The sequence below is a fragment of the Oreochromis aureus genome, linkage group 22 (assembly GCF_013358895.1).
Source record: "Oreochromis aureus strain Israel breed Guangdong linkage group 22, ZZ_aureus, whole genome shotgun sequence".
Classification (NCBI taxonomy): domain Eukaryota; kingdom Metazoa; phylum Chordata; class Actinopteri; order Cichliformes; family Cichlidae; genus Oreochromis; species Oreochromis aureus.
The window spans coordinates 28,328,585-28,349,644 of record NC_052962.1 but is presented as its reverse complement, the minus strand read 5'-3'; the positions used below and the strand labels follow the sequence as shown (position 1 = coordinate 28,349,644).

Here is a 21,060-nt window from a genome sequence, read left to right as displayed (position 1 = left end):
CAGTTAAAGTTGAAAATCTGTCGTTCCCAGTTTCTTCTTCTGTGGGGCTTCACGGCCGTTTCGCAGCAATGATTCGTTGAGACCTCGACAAATGCCCGCCTTCTGTAAAACCAGCCAATCGTTGCAGCGCACGGTCTCCACCCCTTCATGGTGTATTCTGAGAGGGAGCGTGTCCCAGGCGCCTGGTGTTTTTGTTTCTGGGTAAGAACTTGTACTACTAAATCATAAATTTACAGCGCATACAGTTCAAATTATTTGGGAACGCTACAGAACCCAGCACATCTTTCTGGTCAGGTATTAATCACGGATTATAGCACTTTTGCATGTTTAATTTTGTGCTAGTAAAGTAGGTGCTAATAGTAGCATGTTGCTCAGAAGGCTAGCATTAGCATGTAGATTTAGTCCAGCATTAGCATTCACTTAGAGATGTAGCTACAATCCTTTTTTTCTGAAAAACCTGCTTATAACGCCATTAAATCACAGGAATAGTCACATATTTCTATGTATTTATACATGTTAGGAATTAATTATGCATGTTTACTGATAATAAAACACACATAGTATCCAATAAGGATTCTTTACATAGCTTAGCCCTTCTCACAAGATAAATTAGTATGTGATGTACATGTTCGTCATACAAGTGTACTTAAATATATTATTTCTGCAGAATGTTTTGTTGTTGTTTTGTACTTTTGATCTGCTATGACATGCACCCCCGTAGTATTTCACAGCCATAGATATCGTAATTTTATTTATTCATCCATTTTTTGACTAGTTATAATTACAGACCAACTTTTTAGAAATTCACTTTGATAAGTAACATCTATAATTAGATACCCAGAGATCTTTTTTTTTTTAATTTGTCAACATGTTATTAATAAGTTTGTCTTTGCATAAGTTTAATAGCTATTCAAAAACTTATAACTGACATGTATTCAAACACCATTGCAGGCATTTAGACTTAATATTTTTGTTTTATAATTTACATGTTTGTTACCTACTTTAGACTAGTTGTAGTTCTCTTTAATTCAGTTTTAATCACTTAAAAATAATTATGATGATCACTTAAGTTGCTCCTGAAAACAGTGTTTACTGTAGATCATTAAATGTTATTTGAGAACTAAAAATTAAACTATGAATATGTCTTTTTGGAAGTTTGACTAATTAGAATATATGTCACACACTTTTGTAACATTACATTTTTTTACTAGTACCAGCTATATTTAGAAAAATGGGTAATGGATACAACAAATCACTGTAACATATATAAACATATGTGGAAATGTAATATACAAGGTAAAAACTGAGTTTCTACAATTCTAACAAGTTTGAAAGTCAATGTTTGATAGGACCATCTATATTCTTCAATGCAGCCTTGATTGTTTTAGACATGCTTTATTGTCATTTCTTTAAGAAATCTTCTCCAGGCTTCTTGAAGGGCATTCAAAGCTTTTCTTTGGAAGTTGCTTGCTCTTTGTTCCGTTCTCTGCCAATATCATCCCACACTGCTTCAGTGATGTTGAGGTCAGCCTGTGATTGATAGTGTTCAGTTGTGTGCTTTTCTATCCAGGTGTGCTTTTACTACATTGACAGGGATCTTTGGGATCATTGTCATGCTGAAAAATGAAGTTGTAGTAAATCAGATGCTTTCCAAATTGTATTGCATTGTGGTAAAAATCTGTGTGCATTCTATCATTTTGACAAGATCCAGCTTCCTCAGATTTATTAAAGACACACCGCACACCATGCTGACATATACTATATCTCAGCATATATGTTTGGACAACAGGTCTTTGGGAATCACCTTGTTCATTCAAAAATACTATTATATGTCTATCAGACTGTCCTATCATTGGCATTTTTCATAAGCTCAAACAAACTAAAACTAAATGACAACACATAATGTGTTTTGTGACAGGCTGCTAATAAGTAGTCTGATATGTATAAACACAATGCTGTCATCACTTGACTTAGGTTTGTTTTTATACTCAAATAATTCAATAATTAAGCTAAATGGCTTAAAAACTCCACAAACAAAAATACTCTGAAAGTGGTACAGAAATGGATGAAAACGCTCCCAGTGTCCAAAGAAACACTTTGAGAGAGCTTTAAAAATTACAGGAAAGTCTGGCTGAGACAACATACAAAGAGATGGGAGGGTGGGGGATTGAATCACAGATGAACACATGAACTGTGCATATGCTTGATAAAATACAGACATATTAGAAATGTAGTTGCTGATATATGCAATTCTTACAAGTGAAAAGTAAACTGTTTCTCTGTGTGAAAATGTAATTTTGTAAAAACAAAAATTTAATGTGTTTTGTTTGAAAGTCAGATTGTTAGTAATTAGTCTGATTGATTAACTGAAAAGATTCAATTTAGTAACATGAAGTTTTATTATAATGAGAATAAAATATAAACAACTTGTTTTCTTTTTTAGGGAATACAGAGTGTCAGGGTTGTTTCTTTGCAGATGCTTAAAGCAAAGTCTCACATTTGTCTGAAAAAACTCAGGCCAAATATTTTCATCTTTATGAGAGTTATGTCAAATTTCAGGTCCCTTCTGAAAAAATTGTTTTCTGAAAAAAGTATTTTAATGGATGAAGGTAGTGGTGTTGAGCCATAGTACCCTAATTGTTTAATGGACCGTGCTCAAGTAGTTTTCCAGATAGTGAAATTTCAAATTCCCTCTGAAAAGATGAAAACTAATGACAGTAGGGACCTGAAATTTTTAACCCTAATGTGATTTTTTTCAGAGAAATTAGAAGTGGTCAGGATCCAAAACATTTTATGAAAATAAAATAATAAAATAAAATGACATGACGCGATAAGGAAATGGTTGTTACTTGTTGTTTGTGCCATGATGCACTTTTTCTCACTGTGATGTATTAGTACTATTACTCTTTATGAGTTTTAGTAGGGGAAGATAAAAAAATGTGCAAGAAAAACAGCAAAAATTATTATTAAGATCATAACATTTTGAAATATCAGCTACAGCTTTAACTGTTTAGTTTCACCCGTTCATCTTCATACAAATTTAGGACAAATTTGTCATTGTAAAAGCAGGTAAATGTTCTCGTCCACTGTTATTTTGTTTGGTCTGTCAGATCTTAATCATGCTGATTTGTCACGCATTATCCATCCAGTTTTTGTCTTCTGTAGGCTGAGGACTGAAGAATTTCATCTCTGTCTCTTTTAAAACAGCACACAATGGAGGAGGGTCAAGATTTTTCTCTTTGTGGGAAAGCAGCTGTGACTGAAGCCAATCTAAGTAAGTCTGAATGCATTGCAAGTAAACAGCTACTTACTTGTCACTTTTGCTGATAAACCTTCACATAGTGACTGTGCCTAATACCAGTTCATTTAAAAAGCCTTACCTCTTCATAAAGGATTACGTTTGTAATTACTTTGATTTCTATTTTTCAGGAGATGAGTACTACTGGAAGCTCGTTGCAGACTTCATTGGTCCTCAATCAGGAGAAGAATTAGAGCTTGAAAAGGGCCCCTGCAAGAACAGACTTATGATCCAAGTAGGACTTCTGAGAGAGGACAATAATTTTCCGTGGATCGCCATTGTGGATTGGCTCAAGAGGATCTTCCCCGCACATCAGTCAGCAGATTTTCGCCGTTTGATTGAAAGAGGCATTGCCACAACACTGAGTCTTGGATATGATGCAAGGCTGGTCTTCCTGGAATCAGATGTCAATTTTAATTTTGTTGGACCAATATGTGATAGCATTGGAGTCGAGCGGCAAGATCTTTTGGAAATGAGGGATTTTTCAGATCGGGCAAAGTCGATCGAAGTCACAAACGGCTTGATTCTTGAACTGAGCAACTTTGTGAGCAGGGAGAAAATTTCCCCAATTGTTCTAGTAAGCTGGCTTAGAAACTTCAACTCACAGTACTGTAAGAATGGCAATGTTCAAAAGGCATATCAAGTCCTCAAAGCCAAAATAAAAAAGTTAAAGGCGTTTTGCTGCAATTCAGAAACAAGAAGTAACAGGAGGAATGCATTGGTTGAAAGTATGCTTCAAAGTCCGTTTGAACTGGTTCAGATAAAAGAGCCAAAGCTTATTGTAAAGAAACGCATGAGAAGAGATGAAAGCATAGATTATGAAAAAGTTATAATCAAAGAGGAAGTCGAGATTTTTGAAATCATGGAAAGTGAGGGGCCTGAGATGGACAGAGATGAAATAAGAGGACAAAACGATCATGCTGCTGTACATAGAAATTATGAGGATATGGATGTTTCCAACAGTGGAGACGAAACCTCGGGTAACACAGCAGAGTCTATGACTGTGCTTGACATCGCAATGCTGACTGTCCATAAACTGTCCAGTGTGTACAGCGGGAAAACGGAAGTGTGCAAGCAGGTTTCCCTGGATCTCCTTAAAAATCAGTACGCTCTGACATTCAAAGACAATCCAGCAATGGCAATGTTTGAGAAGAAGCTTGAGGCAATGCATGAACACATTTCCCTTGTCTCTCCTGTCATGTTTCTAAACTACAACGCCAATTTCCTCGTTGATGTGCACGATGTAGTTGAACAGCACATATTTGACTTTGAAAAGGAGATCATTGAGTCAGCGGGAGAGAAACTAGGCCGTGATAAACTCCCTAAATTCAAGAACTTTGTCAATTTTCCAGAAAGCGCCACCTCACGCTACATTCACATGGCTTGTGATATCCTAAGCCCTCGCACCCCTGAGAAGAAAAACTACAGGAAGTACTGGGTGGCTTTCTGTGAGGAAAAGAATAATCCCTCCAGACTTGCGGTAAATCAGTCAAACAGATTCAATACCTACTTTGAAGCTGCTGCGGGTCTTATTCACCATCACAAAGAGATCGCTCTCTTCTTCTCAGATTTGCTGTCGCTGAACAACGATAAATGCCCGAACATTATTCTGGAGAGTGTTGCCGCAGATGCGAACGACCCTGTGATTCAGAACCTCGTATGTGTTCTGGGAATTGTGTACTGCAAAATCCTCGGTCCTTACTGGCAGCTTCTGAAGAGTGGAGGAGAGTACGCACTCTACAGCCAGTACTTACTCTATCTCTACCAAAAGTTTCTCGATTGGTCCAAAGATCCTTCAACTCTGCTGGAACCAGAGGAGGCCACGGATGTCTTTCTGCAGTACCCACTGCAAGAGAAAACCTTTGACGGAGTGTTTCACTACTGTGGTCAGTGGCACACGAATCGAGATCTGATCAGAGCTTGCTTGAAGAGGACGATAAAAGTGATTGCTTCAGTCACTGAAGAACACCTCAAGGATTTTCTGCCAGGAGGAAAATTTTCCCAGATTCCTTCCACCAATTTGAGCTTGCAGTTGGTCAGTTGCACGTTCTCTGTTTTGATGGCGGAGTACCCCTTTGGCCACACATACCCCTACAAGAGGAAAAGGCCTGAGAAGTCATCAAAGTACTCTGTAGACGAGAACTTGTCATCAGGCAGCTCCCAAGAAGACAAATACTGTCAGTCTGCTTCATCTGACGAGAGCTCTGATGACTCTGACTCTTCCATTTTGGAAGTTAGAAGGAGCACCTCAAAAGAAACCCGCAGTCCACAGATGAGAAAAGGTTATGCCAGCAAAATAGAAAAGGCAATAAAGGTGTATGAGGAGATAGAGGAGAACATGGACAGGGATTACATAATAGCTCAAGTGAATAGAAACGGAGGGCCATGCAAAACTCAGCAGGATGTCGATAAAATGATGCTGCGTTTCGATGGAAAATCCCGAGCTGAGAAACGGGAGGCGCTGCGCTGCGAGATCGTGTATCAGAAAATGATTCTGAACAACGCAAACTCTCACCTGGATATGGTTTTCCACAACAGCACACAAATGGCACTGAAGCTGAAGCTTGCACTTCCGCGCGTAAAGCCTGGCTACTCTATCGTTTTGGCGCCTAGAAAGACAAAAAAGAAGCCGGTGCTCCAGGACATGACGGAAGCTGCGACCGGTCCAAGTCAAAGCAGCAGCGGCACATGAGTGCTTTAACTGTATGACACGTAGAGAAGCGGTCAAGAGGATGAAATCTTATCATGTGACTTCCTCATGTGACTGCATGGCTTCGGACTAAGCAAAAATGCATACACTAACCTCAACCTTTCAGCAGACTTAGCACATAATGTATTATTATGTATTGTATTATTATTATTAGTTGGAAAGACTGGATATTTTTATAAGTATTTTTTTTGTGATAATGTCGGATCAGTTTGTAACTAATCCTCACATAAAAGATGTAAAATTGACCACTGTCAAGTTATTTTACTTAACTTATCAACCAAACGACAAAATGTCTGGATGTTGTTGTTGATGACCTTGTGTTTGTCAGATCTGAAGGGCATTTGTGGTTGTATCACAAGCCTCAGTGTGAGTGAGTTAATCAGCAGTATCAATGAGTTCATGATCATAAAGTCTTGCGCCCCCTTGTCCTTTAACCCTTGTGTGGTGTTTGGGTCTGCTGGATCCATTTTCTGAATTCACTATAAACAAAATCATTGTATTTATTGTTTTAACCTTAAACTCAGAACACAAAACAACATAAAGGGTTAAATAAATCTAAATTATTTAAAGCTAAATAAACACCACACACACAAAAAAACAGGGTGGCAGTGGCATTGCTGTATCGAAAGTCATAGTATTGGGATCTTCTCTCTTTTTTTTAATTATTAAAATGCTAGAGAAGAGCAGCAAAGCCCATTGTTTGGCTGTAATGAATCTAATTAGCTGTTAAAGTAGAGGGAGATAGTGTCGCAATTTAAGCAACAATCAGTGTTAACTTGCCACAAAAAAACAAGTAACCCCCCTTTAATTATTTTAAAGGTAACAGTTGTTTACAATGAGCCGTCTGTGAGTTGCCCGCTGGATCGCAAATGAGAGAACTCCAAGGCTGTTCAAGATGGTGCCTTCACTGTTGTCGGAATGTAGAGAATTCCTTATCGCGTATGAATACGCTCCAAATGTGTTATATTAAACGCTGCTTTAAAAGCAGGAGCTTGTATGTGTCAGAGAACCACTGTAAGAATAGGGAAAACACGCGGTGCTGTAGGAAATGGCAGCATACCAGAGTGCGGTAATTAAAAATGACTTAGAGGTCATAAACCGCCTTTACAATTCACGATACAACTTGGCGGCGAACCTAGTGTGTAATGTGTGCTTTGCTTAATTTGAAAAAATGCAAAATTGAAACACGTAAAAGCCGAAATGAAAAAATTTAAACTGATTATTAAAGTTCCGAGCGGCCCCGAAGGCAGCCGAAGGGGAGGAACTTTGCGTAAGCGTCCTCTGTTTCGAGTCCCAGATAGGGACGTATGGAGGAACACGTTGGACACAAGCTGAGCGTTTTACTAGCGTTTCTCTGTTGAATTAGCCGGACTAAACGCGACCATGTCCGGCGGGTGGTGGAATAGCGCCGCGGTGAGCCACGGGCTCATGGCTCTGTTCGCCATGGGTTCCTGGATTTCTGTCAACAGTCTGTGGGTCGAGCTCCCGGTGATTGTCGGCGTGCTGCCCGAAGGTAGGTTGTAGGAAGCTCCACCAACAACCCCACGCTTCCCCGCTCTGACCTTTCCCCTACTAATCCCTCACAGCGTTTACACGTTATTTGAGTTCATTGGTTTTATTATATAGGCTCTGGAGGCGGTGGTGAACAATAACAGCTAGTTCAAACCAATTGTTACATTATCAGTCTTTGCATTCAAAATTGGTTAGGTGTAGCGTTCAAATGTAGTTGTGTTTTCGAGCGTTTTAAGAGATCGCGCTCTTACTTAATTTGTTCCTGAGCTGTTGTTAATGTGCAGGTTTAGACTTCACATACTAAACTGCTAAACCTGTCATCATTATCTCCAGTATATTTTATAGGCCGTTATATCCAATGTTATGTAGTTATAACTCCTGCATTAACATTGAAATGCTTCAGTGTTATACATTTAAACTATTATTTCTGAGGCCCGACATTTACTCCATGGTCTCTATAATTTGATTTTTTTGGAACTTTTCACCACCAAAATTGAAAAATAACTATAACAGATGATCTGTACAACAGCTGTGGCCGTGCACAGTTACAAGTTTAGAGATTACTCTGCACATTTTAACTATGTTTTACCAAATTGCTTCTTTATACGTTTGTCAGGTAAATAATAAAATAGTAATAGATTGAAAGGTAAGCTTTATTATTCCATTATTTTTCTGAAGCCACGTTGTATATATTTAGATGTTTGTTTACTTATAACTGCAATTTTGCATACTTTACTATTTTTCCACATTGCCTGGTGCAAACCAAATGGTGCCTATAGATTTACTCATTTACCTATGTACACTCAGTGGTTACTTTGTTAGGTACACCTGTTCAGCTGCCAGCCACATAGCAACAACTCATTGGATTCAGGTATGTAAACATGGTAAAAGTGATGTTGAAGTTCAAACTGAGAATCAGAATGGAGGAAAAAAAGATGATTTAAGTGCCTTTGTTGGTGTCACTGAATTGAAACTGCTTATCTACTGGAAGTCTCCCCATGAACATCTCTGGAGTTTCCAGAGAATGGTTCAAAAGTGAAAAGCTGTCCACTGTGTAGCTCAGCAGCCGCACAACACTTTAAACCTTGAAGCAGGTGAGCTACAGCAGCCAAAACAACATTGGATGATACTCCTGTTGTCTGGGAATAGTCTACAATTCACATAGGGTCAAAAAAAACTGGACAACAGAAGATTGGAAAATGTTTCTTCATCTGATGAGTCTCAATTTCTGCTGCATCTGAAAGATAGGGTCCGACTTAGGTGTAAAAACATGAAAGCATGGATCCATTCTGCCTTGCATCAATGAGGCTGCTGGTGTAATAAGGTTGGGGATATTTACTTGGCAAAGTTTGGGTCTCTTAGTACCAACTGAGCATCATTTAAATGCCACAGTCTCAGTATTGCTGCTCACTGTGTCCATCACTTTATGACCACAGTATACCCATCTTCTGACGAGTCATGCGTCATGTCACAGTGCTCAAATGATCTCAAACTGTTTACTTGAACATGACAGTGAGTTCACTGTACTCTAATGGCCTCCAGTCACCAGATCCCAGTGCAAGAGAGTCCATCTGGGATGTGGTGGAGATTCTCGTCAAGGATGTGCAGCTGACAAATCTGCATTAGCTGTGTGATCCTATCATGTCAATATGGACCAAAACTCTGTGAGAAATGTTTCCAGCATGCATGAATTCTAAGGGCAGTAAGGGATCCAACCCAGTACTTGCATGGTGAAGTGACTGGTGAATGTATAATATCAGTATATTAGCCCAACGATATACTGTCATAATTAAGTGCTTCATCGTGGGGTGATATTTATAGGAAAACTTGAGTGGGTGCATGGCATATTTGTAGGAGTTTTATGACCCAGTAATGATCAAGAGACCAGGTCTATGTTTGTTTAGTTTTTTTTAAACAAATTGTTTAATTATTCATCCACTCAAAGTCAAAACTGAGGTGTGAACATAACCGCGGTTTTTAATAAATGTTACACAGCTGCATATTAGTTATAACTAAACTTTATTACAGCCTAAGTGTCATCTTGATCTAAAACTCAAAGTTCTCAATCATCACTTGGGTAAAATTTTCACAAATGCATTCCTCTGTTTGACACATATTGGGGCCAATCTGAAAAAACAAACCAAAAAACGCAAACTACGAATTTCCTGTGTTGCCGTTATGTTTGAAAGTGGCTAATATTCTGTCAGACTGGCTCATATCCAGCTTACTTACACTTGTCCACTTTTCACTGGTCAGAGGTTTGTTGTTTATAGGCATTCAATGTCTTTGTGGTTATCCAAAGGACACCTTTTCGTTAACAAGAAACCACAAACAAACGCATAGTGAATACCAGTTATTTTATTATGAGTTTACTGCCTGATGAGGGCAGCAAACTCACAATGCTGAACTTACTGTGTACTCGGGGAGTAGGTCACAGCATTACTCTATAACAAAATAACTCTCGATGCAATAAAAACAGATTAGCATCGTTTAATAGAAACATACATGCACAAAATTGTTTTTAAAAAGCACCTTAAGATCAGCAGAATAATGTGATGTCCTTATTTTTTTTTAAAAGAACACAAATATGAATTCAAAAGAATCAAAACACATTTATTAAACCAAATTGTAAAAATGTGTTCTTATTGAGATCTTAGTACTTTAACTTGTTTGTTTTGCTTCTCCTTTAGGCTGGAACCTGCCTGCTTACCTCTCAGTGCTTATAGCATTTGGGAACCTGGGACCAATAGCAGTGACCATCACACACCACTGTGCTCCTGGGCGCTTAAACGAACGCCTCGCCATCCACTGCATCCAGATACTGGCAGTGGTGGCGTCCGCTTTTCTGGCCATCTTCTGGTGCCACACTGTCACGGTGGCAGGAGAGCAGAGATCCGTACCATTCCTGGTCTTGACTTTTGTGTTATCGTTTGTTTGCTGTACGTCCAACGTGACCTTTCTGCCTTTCATGTTCCGGTACCCACCTCAGTATATCCGCACTTTCTTCATTGGTCAGGGTTTCAGCGCCTTGTTCCCTTGTATTGTGGCGTTGGGACAAGGTGTTGGCAAGCTGGAGTGTAAAACTGTGAACAGCACAGTGCAACCAGAGTATTTAAAAGAGAACTTTCCCGCCCAGAATTTCTTCTGGTTCTTGTTTGTGATGCTGTCGATCTCTGCTCTGAGTTTCCTGGCTTTGACGCGAAGACCGTCAGAGTCACAGCAGGGTTCACTGCCACCGCCACCGCAGGAGTCTGACAGTGGTGCAGCAGCAAAGGATGAAGAAGAGACGCACCGGCTGTACAACGGAGGGACGCCAGTGTCTGAGGAGCAGGTGCAGGTGGAGGAACAGCCACCGGCTCAGACATTTTGGACACCACGAAACATCTTCCTGCTTGTGCTGCTCGCCATCTCCAACGCCCTCACCAATGGAGTCCTCCCATCTGTGCAGAGCTTCTCCTGCCTGCCCTATGGCACCATGACCTTCCACCTCTCTGTGGTCCTTGGAAACATAGCGAATCCCGTAGCGTGTTTTCTGGCCATGTTCGTTGTCCTCAGGTGAGAACACAGAAATAAAGACTTATTTGTGAGATTTCATTGTTATATTTAGACTTCTTCTCATGAAAACTTGTCTCTTGCAGATCCTCTACACCTCTGGGATTTTTGGCTTTGGTGGGTGGCGTATTTGCTGCTTATCTCATGGCGTTAGCAGCCCTCAGCCCCTGCCCGCCGCTCCTAGGAAGCCATGCTGGTGTGGCTTTAGTGGTGAGTGGGCTCATTTATTTCTGGGCTGGGGTGTTACATCCCGTCAAGGAGGCTGAGACACATCCTGAAAATGTCGTACGCAGCCACAAACACAACTTTGAACAAAGAGTAGATGTTGTGTTTATTATTTCAGCAGAAATAATCTGGCAAACAAAGCTGTTTATAGATACAACAAATGTTGGTTGGGTGATGGGGAAGGGAACGATCCTCTGGAAGTGGTGGCCATCTTGGCTCCTTACGTAGGCTGTGGTTCTCAGTTAGGAGCTGTAAACTTGAGCAATTTGAGTTATTTATTTAAACATAAATAAATGAATCAAAATTACTATTTTTAAGCTTAACATTTAAATAAAATTAGTTAATATCTATAGTATAAAAACAATGGATAAATATTTCTAAATGGGCATGATAAATAAAAATAAAGCTGATTTTATATAAAGAAAGAAAACGAATTCCCACATTTATACTAGTATTTTTAGGGAATGTCATCAAGCCCTTTCTGATTCAATCCTCAAAGGGATTTGTGTCTCCTCCCTGAGGATCTTTTCCTTTTTAGGTGAATGTACAAACCGCTACATCAGAGCAAACTAGGAACTAGAAATATTAAGGTTAAAGAGTGCCTTCATAGAGCCTTTGATTATGCAGGTCTGCAAAAAAAATAATAAAAAATTTCAGCTGCATGGGATATTTTTGTTAAATTTTATGTTTTTTTATGGTGCTGAATCCAAAAATGATCTCCACTTCCCTCTATCATGTACAGTTTTGCAAAACATGAGGAGTTTACATTAAAAAAGCACAACAGCGATGAAAAAAATCAATATTTTATTAAAATTAACCATGCATAATTTTTCTGAGATTTCTTACCTTTCGCTATGAACAAAATAAACCTGTTGGGACGTGATCATCTGAGCTCCTCACACCGCCAAACCCACCGTACCCTCCCCCTCCTACTGACCCCCCTCAATTCCTCACATTTTCTACTTGCATTTCTCTTGAGTCTCACGCTTAGAAATATTAAATTAATGTAAGAAATCATTATTGGATATGTTTTTTTGACTCAAGTATAAGACACCAGATTTCAGTTTAAAAAGGGAAATTGTACACATAATTAAACTAAAAAACTGACGTGATGGAATTTTAAAGATATTTTTCCTGGTTTCAGTGAAAATCTATAAGAAACAGGCAAAAATCTTATGCAGTTTTTTGGTTGCAGACCTGCATTATTTAGTACAGAATGATCAGTTGTCTTTGTGTTTAAGAATCAAAAATCCCAAGAGATTTTTTTCACTTCATATTTAACATTTCTGCATGTTTTTATTTATTTAAACATTTTTCCTATACATAGTCATCACATTGCATGTTTTGCTGTGATACATCTTGTATAAAAATTGTTTTAAATTTTACCCCTGAACTTGTACTGAATACTTTTTCGACCTTTAATAGTCGTAATTAAGAAGTCTACTAATGACAGCTTCCTGAGAATAACAGCCCATCTTTATAGTGAGCTTTAAATATAGCCTGCTAGCTGCTTTAGTGTCATAAAACCTCACAATCAGTGAAATCTTGTTGCTTGCTCAGTAATGATACTTGGAGCAGGTTCTATTGATGTGCCGATCGGTGATTATAGGAGTGTAAATTACACTCACGTGCACCCAGTTCCTCAGTCAGTGTAATTTATGAAGCAAAGCAGTACATTGGTACAACTTTACCTCTGAAAATGAATCCAAATGCCTTTATAAGCAGACAGAATTGTAGACAGGAGTGTATAGGAGTTACAACAGATCTTTAGAGGCCCACACTCCCTCAGTCCCATCACGTTTTCTTCTGTTTTTAAATCTGCTAATATCCTTCACTGATTTCACCTGCCCATTTGTGCCCCCTACAGGTCATCTCCTGGATTATTTTCACTGGTGCCTTTTCCTATCTGAAGGTGGTGATCGGTACGTTGCTTCACGAGGCGGGTCACGCCGCCCTGCTGTGGTGTGGCATCTCCATCCAGGCCGGCTCTCTTATAGGAGCTCTCGTCATGTTTCCTCTGGTGAACATCTACAACGTGTTCACCAGAGGCCAAGAATGTGTCCAAGAATGCAGTTAGCAGGAGTGAAATCAGTGCAGTTTTTCTGTAAGCGCACACCTCTCGTTCCTTCCACATGGGAAATGGCCAAATGAATTCTGTTTTTGTGGTTCCTGAAAGATGTAATGTGTATTTCTTGCAGCTACTTCTTCTTGAGGATCATGCCTCACATGAGGCAACCTCTCCTGATTCAGAGGTCTCAAGTCTGTGGAAGTAAAAACATTCCCCAATAATGGGAGCATTGTGTTGCAGGATTGGCCATGGGGGACGTAAAATGCATATGATGCTGTAAAACCTCTAAAGTGCTTTGTGTTTTTTATAATGAACCTTTGTAGTTCAGGTTGTTTATCGCAGCAGAGGAGCTGCTGATGGACTTTTCCCATCACAAGTATCATGTGAAAGGTTTTTGCACTCAGACACAACGGCTAACTTGTTCGTCCTCATGTACTGATCCTGAACCGAATGATTCAATAACTACAGTCTTTCACTGTAGAAAGGCAGCATTCATTTTTTATTTTATATTCAGATGTTTTGCTACCTCCTTTTTATGCCATGAATTGATTTTTTTTAAACAGATTGTGATTTTCTGTTAAGCTCCTCATGAAAATGGTAGAATTTATATTGAAGTAAGTTTTTGCAGTCAGATCCACTGTGGGAACTGGGAACACCTTGGTGTTCTCCTGGGCAAGCTGGAGGCGGCGACTGGGGAGAGGGAGGTCTGGGCTTCTCTGCTTAGGCGGCTGCCTCTGCAAACTGGCCCTGGATAAGTGGAAGAAATGGATGGAAAGTTTTCTTTAGATTTAAGTTTGACATTTGGGATAATGTTATCTTAAGGGAACGATACATGCCTGACAGTCACTAATCAGTGAATAAGGAATTTTTTTTTCTAAGTCCTTAAACTAATGATTTTGCGTCTTTGACATGCAGTTAATGTCATTTTACTAACCATGCTGCTACACCGCATCAGCTTTATTAAACTCTTCAGCTTACACAGGAAGAACATCTGTTAAGCTGCCTTGAGGATTTCGATGTAATTCTGGGCTTTTGTTTTAATACCAATGAAATGTTATTTGGTAATTTCAAATGGATTGAATTTGCCATTTATGTAATTCATGGATCTTGTTTTATTCTTCTTTTTACATTGTCTTGTATAACAATGTTATGAATAAAACTGTTCATGGGTAAAACTGCTCTTTGTTGTTTTAAAATATCAGTATTGAGGACAGTTTGGTTTTTGTGTTTTGTATTTTTGAGCTTGCAGTTTATTCTGGAAAGGGTTTTTTTTTTTTAAACATAAGTCATCTACACTCATATGTTGTGTGACTATGAAGCAGTCAACTTTTAAAATGTTAAATGTCTTTGTGCCATATATAAACATCATTTCTAAAATAATTTGCACATCTGGCATAGTTGTAGAGACAGTAGCTAACATTAGGCTTCAGTCACACAGGGTTTGAGACAATCACCAGTTGCCAAGGGAAAAATGTGTGTGTGTGTGTGTGTGTGTGTGTGTGTGTGTGTGTGTGTGTGTGTGTGTGTGTGTGTGTGAAAAGGTGTGTAACCTCTTTGGCTGCTACAGATTTGCAGCGCTCGCCTGTGGAAGCCGCCATCCTGTCCGCAGATACTTACAGAACAGCAGTGAAAACAAAAATACAAAACAGACTGTAAAGTAGAACACTGGATAACTGCAATGAAACATTTATTTTAACAATGTAAGAATACTAAAGTGACTTGAAATTTATTTCCATATTTTATAGGCACACAGCTGATGGCTTTGAGCTTTTATCCACATTCACTTTGCCAAATAAAGAAAGTACGTTGGTCAAATTCAGTAAATCAGGTGTCCAGTTATACAATGTTGCATTTTGCTCCTTTGGTCAGTAAACTGCTGCAGTGGTGTGGAGGGATTATCCCTTTTCCCCACCAGGTTTGGACATATCCATCCAGTGTCAATTCATGAACCTGTCACGCACTTAATTCACACGCAGCTTCTAACTATCGTCTGGCCATCCACCTTTAATAATTTATCTAATTCAACTCCTGTTGATGCCACCACCAGCTGCTTGGGAAAAATTAGAACAGTAACAATACTAACCACTGAAATGATTTCATTTCAAAATGTGAAATAAACCTGAAGCTACTAAAAAAGCCAGATTGTGGTTTTAACAGCTGAAGGATGAGAGGCATTCACGTTGGTGTGTGCAAATGTAAAGCGGTTCCTTTAAAGCAGGGTTTAAAGGCTCCCTTCTCATCCTCCAGCCCTTTGTAATGCATGACTTGTAGATAAATGAAATGAGTGTACAGTAGAGTGCATTCTTCCCTTGCTTTTCCCAAAGACCACATAAAGTGTTGCCATGGGCCACCTTTTTCTCGTGGGCCCCACTTTGAGAACCCCGGCTTTAAATTAATATCAGAAAATCAGCTGATGAATAAAATTAGCAAATACCGCCTTATTACATAAAGTTACAACACTCGTTTTTCAAGCAGTTTTTGTAACTCAGCCGCGTAAACACCCATTTTCCCCTCCGCTCCCATGATCCCCTTAAGCAGAATTAATGAATTCTGTAGATTCTTGAGTGCCGAATCAATGATTGCTTCAAGGCAAAAGAAACAGTTGCTGTGACTTAAAATCCTAACATGTGATGATGCAAAAGCCCTGACAGTGAAGATATGTAAATTTAGGACAATGATCAGTTAACCCAACGTGTGTCATGGTTGGTTACATGCTCACACACCCACCCGCCCCAAGCAGGATTTAATCCTTTGGCGCACACACACGCACACACACAGTTTACTGAGCAGGACTTTGGCTTCTCCTTTTCTTTGTGTCTGCAGAGTTCTTCAAACAACTCCACCAAACTGCCTGTGAGTATCTGCAGCGATATATATTCGGATTTTAATGTTGAAAGTATGTAAAAATTGTTTTAAAAAACATAATTTAATTTAATTTATTTATTTTGTATTATACACATAGCCATTTATTCAGAATAGTTTATTTTGAGACTATTTGACTTTAAAAAAAAATCTGTTCATGAGGTAAAGGAACAAATTCAGGGACTTGGAGGACTGTCTGTTGTAGCACTTAGCAGTGGTTTCAAACTATTATTTTACAGTTTCTTTGATCAGTGTCTCCACTGCATGAAGTTTCTGTTTAAATAAACAATGCACTGGTCAGATGTTTTCTCAGGTTATGTAATAGATCACAGTGCGGTAGGTGGTCGTGTTTTCTTTGCTGTATGTTTCATATCTGACTCAGATTTAAGCCAGACTATTAAAACATCTTCTTATACGCTGCACTTTGCATGTAACTTGTTCCATCTCACAGAAGTGACTGTCTGAATAAAACAATGGCTTATAGCACAGCAATGAAAAGATAAGATCCTTAAAATAGGAGTAAACATTAGCCCAGTAGTTAAGTGCTGGACCTTTACTGGGATGCTTCATGATGGTGACACATTATCAGATCTGGAATCTTATGGTTTTATTCAGTTTAATTATTTCCAGTTCTTTGCAGATGGAATGACACATCTAAGCCAATAAAGTATTTTCTCCATGAGAGCTATCGGAACAGTCAAATAAACATAAAAGGCCATGCATTACTTTAACTGGAACCACTGCTTGCCAAGTTTGATCCTAATCATAACCTCAAACCAAGTCTTAATACTTTATGGTTAAACTTTTTGTCCCCACCATATAATGAACTAATAATCGCCTCTGATGGTTTTAGACATCATCTGCACAACTGAGTTCAAATGCATTTAGTTTATGAACCTCAACACCTTAAAGCTTGCCTGTGAAAAACAGTAAAACCTCTTTTTCACAAAGCCAGGCGACAAATAAAAGCAAATATATGACATTTACAGTAAGACTGTAGTGTACTCTGTTATGCTGAGGGAGGCATTTGCATCTTTAAATGTAAGGCAGGGGTTTATCCATGAGGGTGCATCACAGGCCACAGAAGCCTGCTAATTAGTGCTAAGTAACAAACTAAAATACAAGACTAAAAAAGCATACATGTATTAGTCCATATTATATTAACTTAATGAAAAATGTTCTAAAAGGCACAAACACATTCAAGGGGTCCAGCTCAATGAGTGCAATACACTCAAGAAAGCAAAGGTCCCAGTTTCAGACTTCATCAATATTCAAATAAATAGGTTATTAAAAAATCACCACTGTTATAGTTGTTATGAAGAGGAAAATAACCCACAGAGGCCAAAATCAGTGTCTTAAAAAAAAAGAAGTCTTGGGTCATTTCTCTGCATTTTGCTTCCAAGCAGTCAGACTTGTGGTCTTGAGCAATAATTCTCCAAATTTTCTGCAGGTCTTTTTCTCTGGACATTGGCTGGTTTTTCACTAATCTTCAGTACAGTCCTAGACCTATGACGCATTCATGCATTAAAAAAAACAAACATCAAAGGATGAACCAGTGATTTGGCTTTGCAACACAGCCAAGTTAGCAAAGAACCATTTTTAGCTTGTATCTTTAGGCACTTTGTTACTAGCAGGCTATCGCAAAAACACATCATTTGTTCTCGTTTCTTTACTTGAATCTATGAAATATATCAACAACACAACAGAGACAAAATAGCATTATGGTACCAAAGAGCAATTAGATGATCAGTCCACCTTTGCCCATTTTTCAAGCACAACTTTTGCACAATACTGCATGACACTGTATAAGAACTATAGTTTAACATTAGAGTATATGGGGACAATTCTGAGCTAGGCTGAGGTGTCCACTATGGTAAATGCAGTTTTTGAGATGTTCCTTCCTGATTTTATTATGTTTTTTTCATTAATAATGTTCCCTGTGTAGAGTAAATCATCTATACATATATTATATGGTATCTATATAATTTATAATATGAGTGATTACAGATATCCTTACATCATTTCGGAATTCTAGGTGCTGAACCCAGAAAACCTTTAAGAGCGTGGATAGAAAAGGCAGCAGTTTAGATTTGAGGTCTATTAGTTAAATAAGCTAGAATGAAACACAACAGCTAATGTTCTGTGTCAACAAATTTTATTGTTTAATATGAGATTTCATTATAGATAAAATAAGTAAGGTCTACTTTAAACATCTTGTTTGTCTCATTCTAGAAACCCACCTGGCAACATGTCCCTTCTCACTCACCTGTTGGCATGTTTGTTCGGTATGGGCTCCTGGGTCTCCATCAATGGTCTGTGGGTGGAGCTGCCTCTGATTGTCCCCCAGATCCCGGAGGCTTGGTACCTGCCCTCCTACCTCTCAGTCATCATCCAGATGGCCAACATCGGGCCTCTCTTCGTCACTCTGATGCATCGTTTCCGACCAGGTGCTCTGAACGAGACAGCTGTCATATATGTGATCATCGGCCTGGGCACTGTAGCAACTTTCCTGCTGGGATTCTTCTGGAAGGAGACTGTGGTTGTAGCAGGTGTGGCTCGCAGCGTGCCTCTCCTTGTTTTAACTTTCTTCCTCGCTGCTGTTGACTGCACTTCCTCCGTCACCTTCCTGCCCTTCATGATGCGTCTCAAGTCTCAGTATCTGACCACCTACTACATCGGGGAGGGTGTGAGTGGCCTGCTGCCGTCTCTTGTGGCTTTAATCCAAGGTGTAGGGCTCGTCCACTGCATAAACAGCACACAGTCTGTGAACTACACCCTCAACATTCCCAACGGTTCAGTGACCTCTGACCTCCAGGCCCAGTATCAGCCTGCAAACTTCTCGACTGAGGTGTTTTTCTTCTTCCTCAGCGCCATGATGCTGGTGTGCCTGGGGGCTTTCCTGCTCCTGAACTACCATCCATCTGTGGCCAGGGAGCAGCCAAACAGCAAATACACCAACGGAGTGAAACAAAAAACAAAAAACAGGGAGTTGGTCGAGCAGAAGCCGATGATGGATCCTTTCAGACCAGAAAACCAGAAGCCCAGAAGCAGCTTTGGCACCGGCTCTTACAGCTGGATGGAGGTGTTTTATATCTTTGGGATTCTGGCCTGGGTGAACGCTCTGAGCAACACGGTTCTTCCCTCGGTGCAGTCCTACTCGTGCATGCCATACGGGAACAACGCCTACCACCTGTCGGCCAGTTTAGCTGCGTTGTCCAACCCTCTGGCATGCTTCATCGCCATGTTCTTACCAATCAGGTAAGTGTGCCATTGGCAATTTTAACAAGGTAAATGCTAAAATAATAATAAACTTTCAGCACTCTTTCATATTCTCCATAGTTTTTAATGCAAAAATAATGGAAAAAGAAAATGTTTGAATAAAACTTGCTTAAACGCTATTACAGTAGACACTTTTATATTTTTCTAATGCTACTTAGCGTTTTCTCTGTTTAAGCACAACTAATGTCAAATTCCTTTATAGTTCATTTAGCCCCTCCCCCACAGTTTCACATGTTTGTGCCACATTATATCAACCTTAGAGCATCTGTAACTGCAGTCGTGATGTAATTTGTTTCATTTCACAGATCCCTGCTTTTCATGGGAGCCCTCACAGTGATTGGCACTGGAGTTGGAGTTTATATAATGATCATGGCAGTGCTGAGTCCATGCCCACTGCTGGTTAATGATACTTCAGGTGGTGTTATCATTGTGAGTGCACTGGTAGACTTCTGTTACTTAAACGATTAACAGTGTTTCCTGCTGGGAGACAAGTTGCACTTCTTTACCTTGTGCTAAGCAGAAAAGCTTATACACAGCAGCACTCACCTACTTCTCTTCCTCAGGTGTTGGCCTGGGTCCTCTTTATTCTCACGCTGTCTTATGTGAAGGTGATAATTGGGGTGATCCTTCGTGATGAAGGCCACAGCGCCCTCGTGTGGTGTGGAGCTGTAGTGCAGCTGGGCTCTCTGCTGGGAGCTGTGACCATGTTTCCTCTGGTCAGTGTGTACGACTACTTTTCATCCGGAGACCCGTGCAACACAAAATGCTCCTGAATGAAGTCACAAAGAAGACACTGGAAACAGACTCAGTAATGACTCGCATGTTTGTGAGTGAAATGAGGAAAATCAGTTTATATATTCCTGCTTTTGCTATCCAACGAGTACATGTATGCATGTATTGATCCAGATAAGTATGATGTTCATTTATGTAATTTGAACAGCTTTAGGTCACGTGGGACAGGTCAACAGAGCTAGTTAGTCTGAGTTAGTCTGAATGCCAGAATCTTATTTCAGTTAGTTCGGCTGATCTTCTGTCTGATAACAGTTTTGGGATTTTCACTGTTCTGGAGCATGAGCAGTGCGCTATAAATGATGTTTAAAAGTGGGGATAATAACAAACTTTGAGCCATATTAAATGGGGCAACTTAGCCACAATCACACAGAAGTGCGTACGGGTGTTCAGCAGGTGATCCATGCACTAATTTAAATAATAACCATTATTTTGCCGACTGCAGCGCAAATTAGCAGCCAAAAGCCAGCAGACCTGATGTGTGAGCTACTTATCTCCGAACCATCTCGGTGAACTCTTCTGCTACAAACTGCTGGGCCTGTGTGGTCCTGTCGGTGTGTACTGTAACAGCTGATCTGAATGCTGTGTAGAAACATCATGCAGATGACGTATGATCAGGTACTTGTTAGATACCGTAACCCACAGACAATCTATCACACTGACACAGCTCTATTACCAGCAGCATTTCGAGAGACATTTCAATTTTGCATGTGAGCGCTGTGACACGAGAAAGAAGTCAAATAAAATGTGTGGGAAGTGCTGAAA

The 21,060-nt window shown here is 39.6% G+C and overlaps 3 protein-coding genes across 6 annotated transcripts; all 3 read left to right on the top strand.

The window, feature by feature from the left end:
* The first annotated feature begins 94 nt into the window (after nucleotides 1-94).
* On the top strand, nucleotides 95-6,253 carry LOC116315314. 3 transcript variants are annotated; one of them, XM_031733586.2, is made up of 3 exons: nucleotides 95-201; nucleotides 3,208-3,274; nucleotides 3,430-6,253. In XM_031733586.2, exons 1-3 carry the CDS (start codon nucleotides 148-150, stop codon nucleotides 5,988-5,990), a joined length of 2,682 nt encoding a protein of 893 aa, XP_031589446.2. In that variant the 5' UTR covers nucleotides 95-147; the 3' UTR covers nucleotides 5,991-6,253. The 3 variants fall into 3 exon arrangements, with proteins under 3 accessions (XP_031589446.2, XP_039461980.1, XP_039461981.1); XM_039606046.1 differs by having other exon boundaries at nucleotides 98-201; nucleotides 3,150-3,274; XM_039606047.1 differs by having other exon boundaries at nucleotides 185-294.
* A 1,025-nt stretch (nucleotides 6,254-7,278) lies between these two features.
* On the top strand, nucleotides 7,279-14,534 carry slc52a2 (solute carrier family 52 member 2). Of its 2 annotated transcripts, XM_031733603.2 has the most exons (5): nucleotides 7,279-7,521; nucleotides 10,211-11,075; nucleotides 11,159-11,282; nucleotides 13,165-13,401; nucleotides 13,496-14,534. In XM_031733603.2, the coding sequence occupies exons 1-4, from the start codon at nucleotides 7,392-7,394 to the stop codon at nucleotides 13,372-13,374; spliced, it is 1,329 nt and encodes a 442-aa protein (XP_031589463.1). In that variant the 5' UTR covers nucleotides 7,279-7,391; the 3' UTR covers nucleotides 13,375-13,401; nucleotides 13,496-14,534. The 2 variants fall into 2 exon arrangements, with proteins under 2 accessions (XP_031589463.1, XP_031589458.1); XM_031733598.2 differs by having other exon boundaries at nucleotides 7,280-7,521; nucleotides 13,165-14,534.
* Nucleotides 14,535-16,138: 1,604 nt separating this feature from the next.
* si:ch73-196l6.5 (riboflavin transporter 2) lies at nucleotides 16,139-21,060 on the top strand. Its single transcript, XM_031733255.2, has 4 exons — nucleotides 16,139-16,218; nucleotides 18,460-19,485; nucleotides 19,812-19,935; nucleotides 20,070-21,060. The coding sequence occupies exons 2-4, from the start codon at nucleotides 18,476-18,478 to the stop codon at nucleotides 20,277-20,279; spliced, it is 1,344 nt and encodes a 447-aa protein (XP_031589115.1). The 5' UTR covers nucleotides 16,139-16,218; nucleotides 18,460-18,475; the 3' UTR covers nucleotides 20,280-21,060.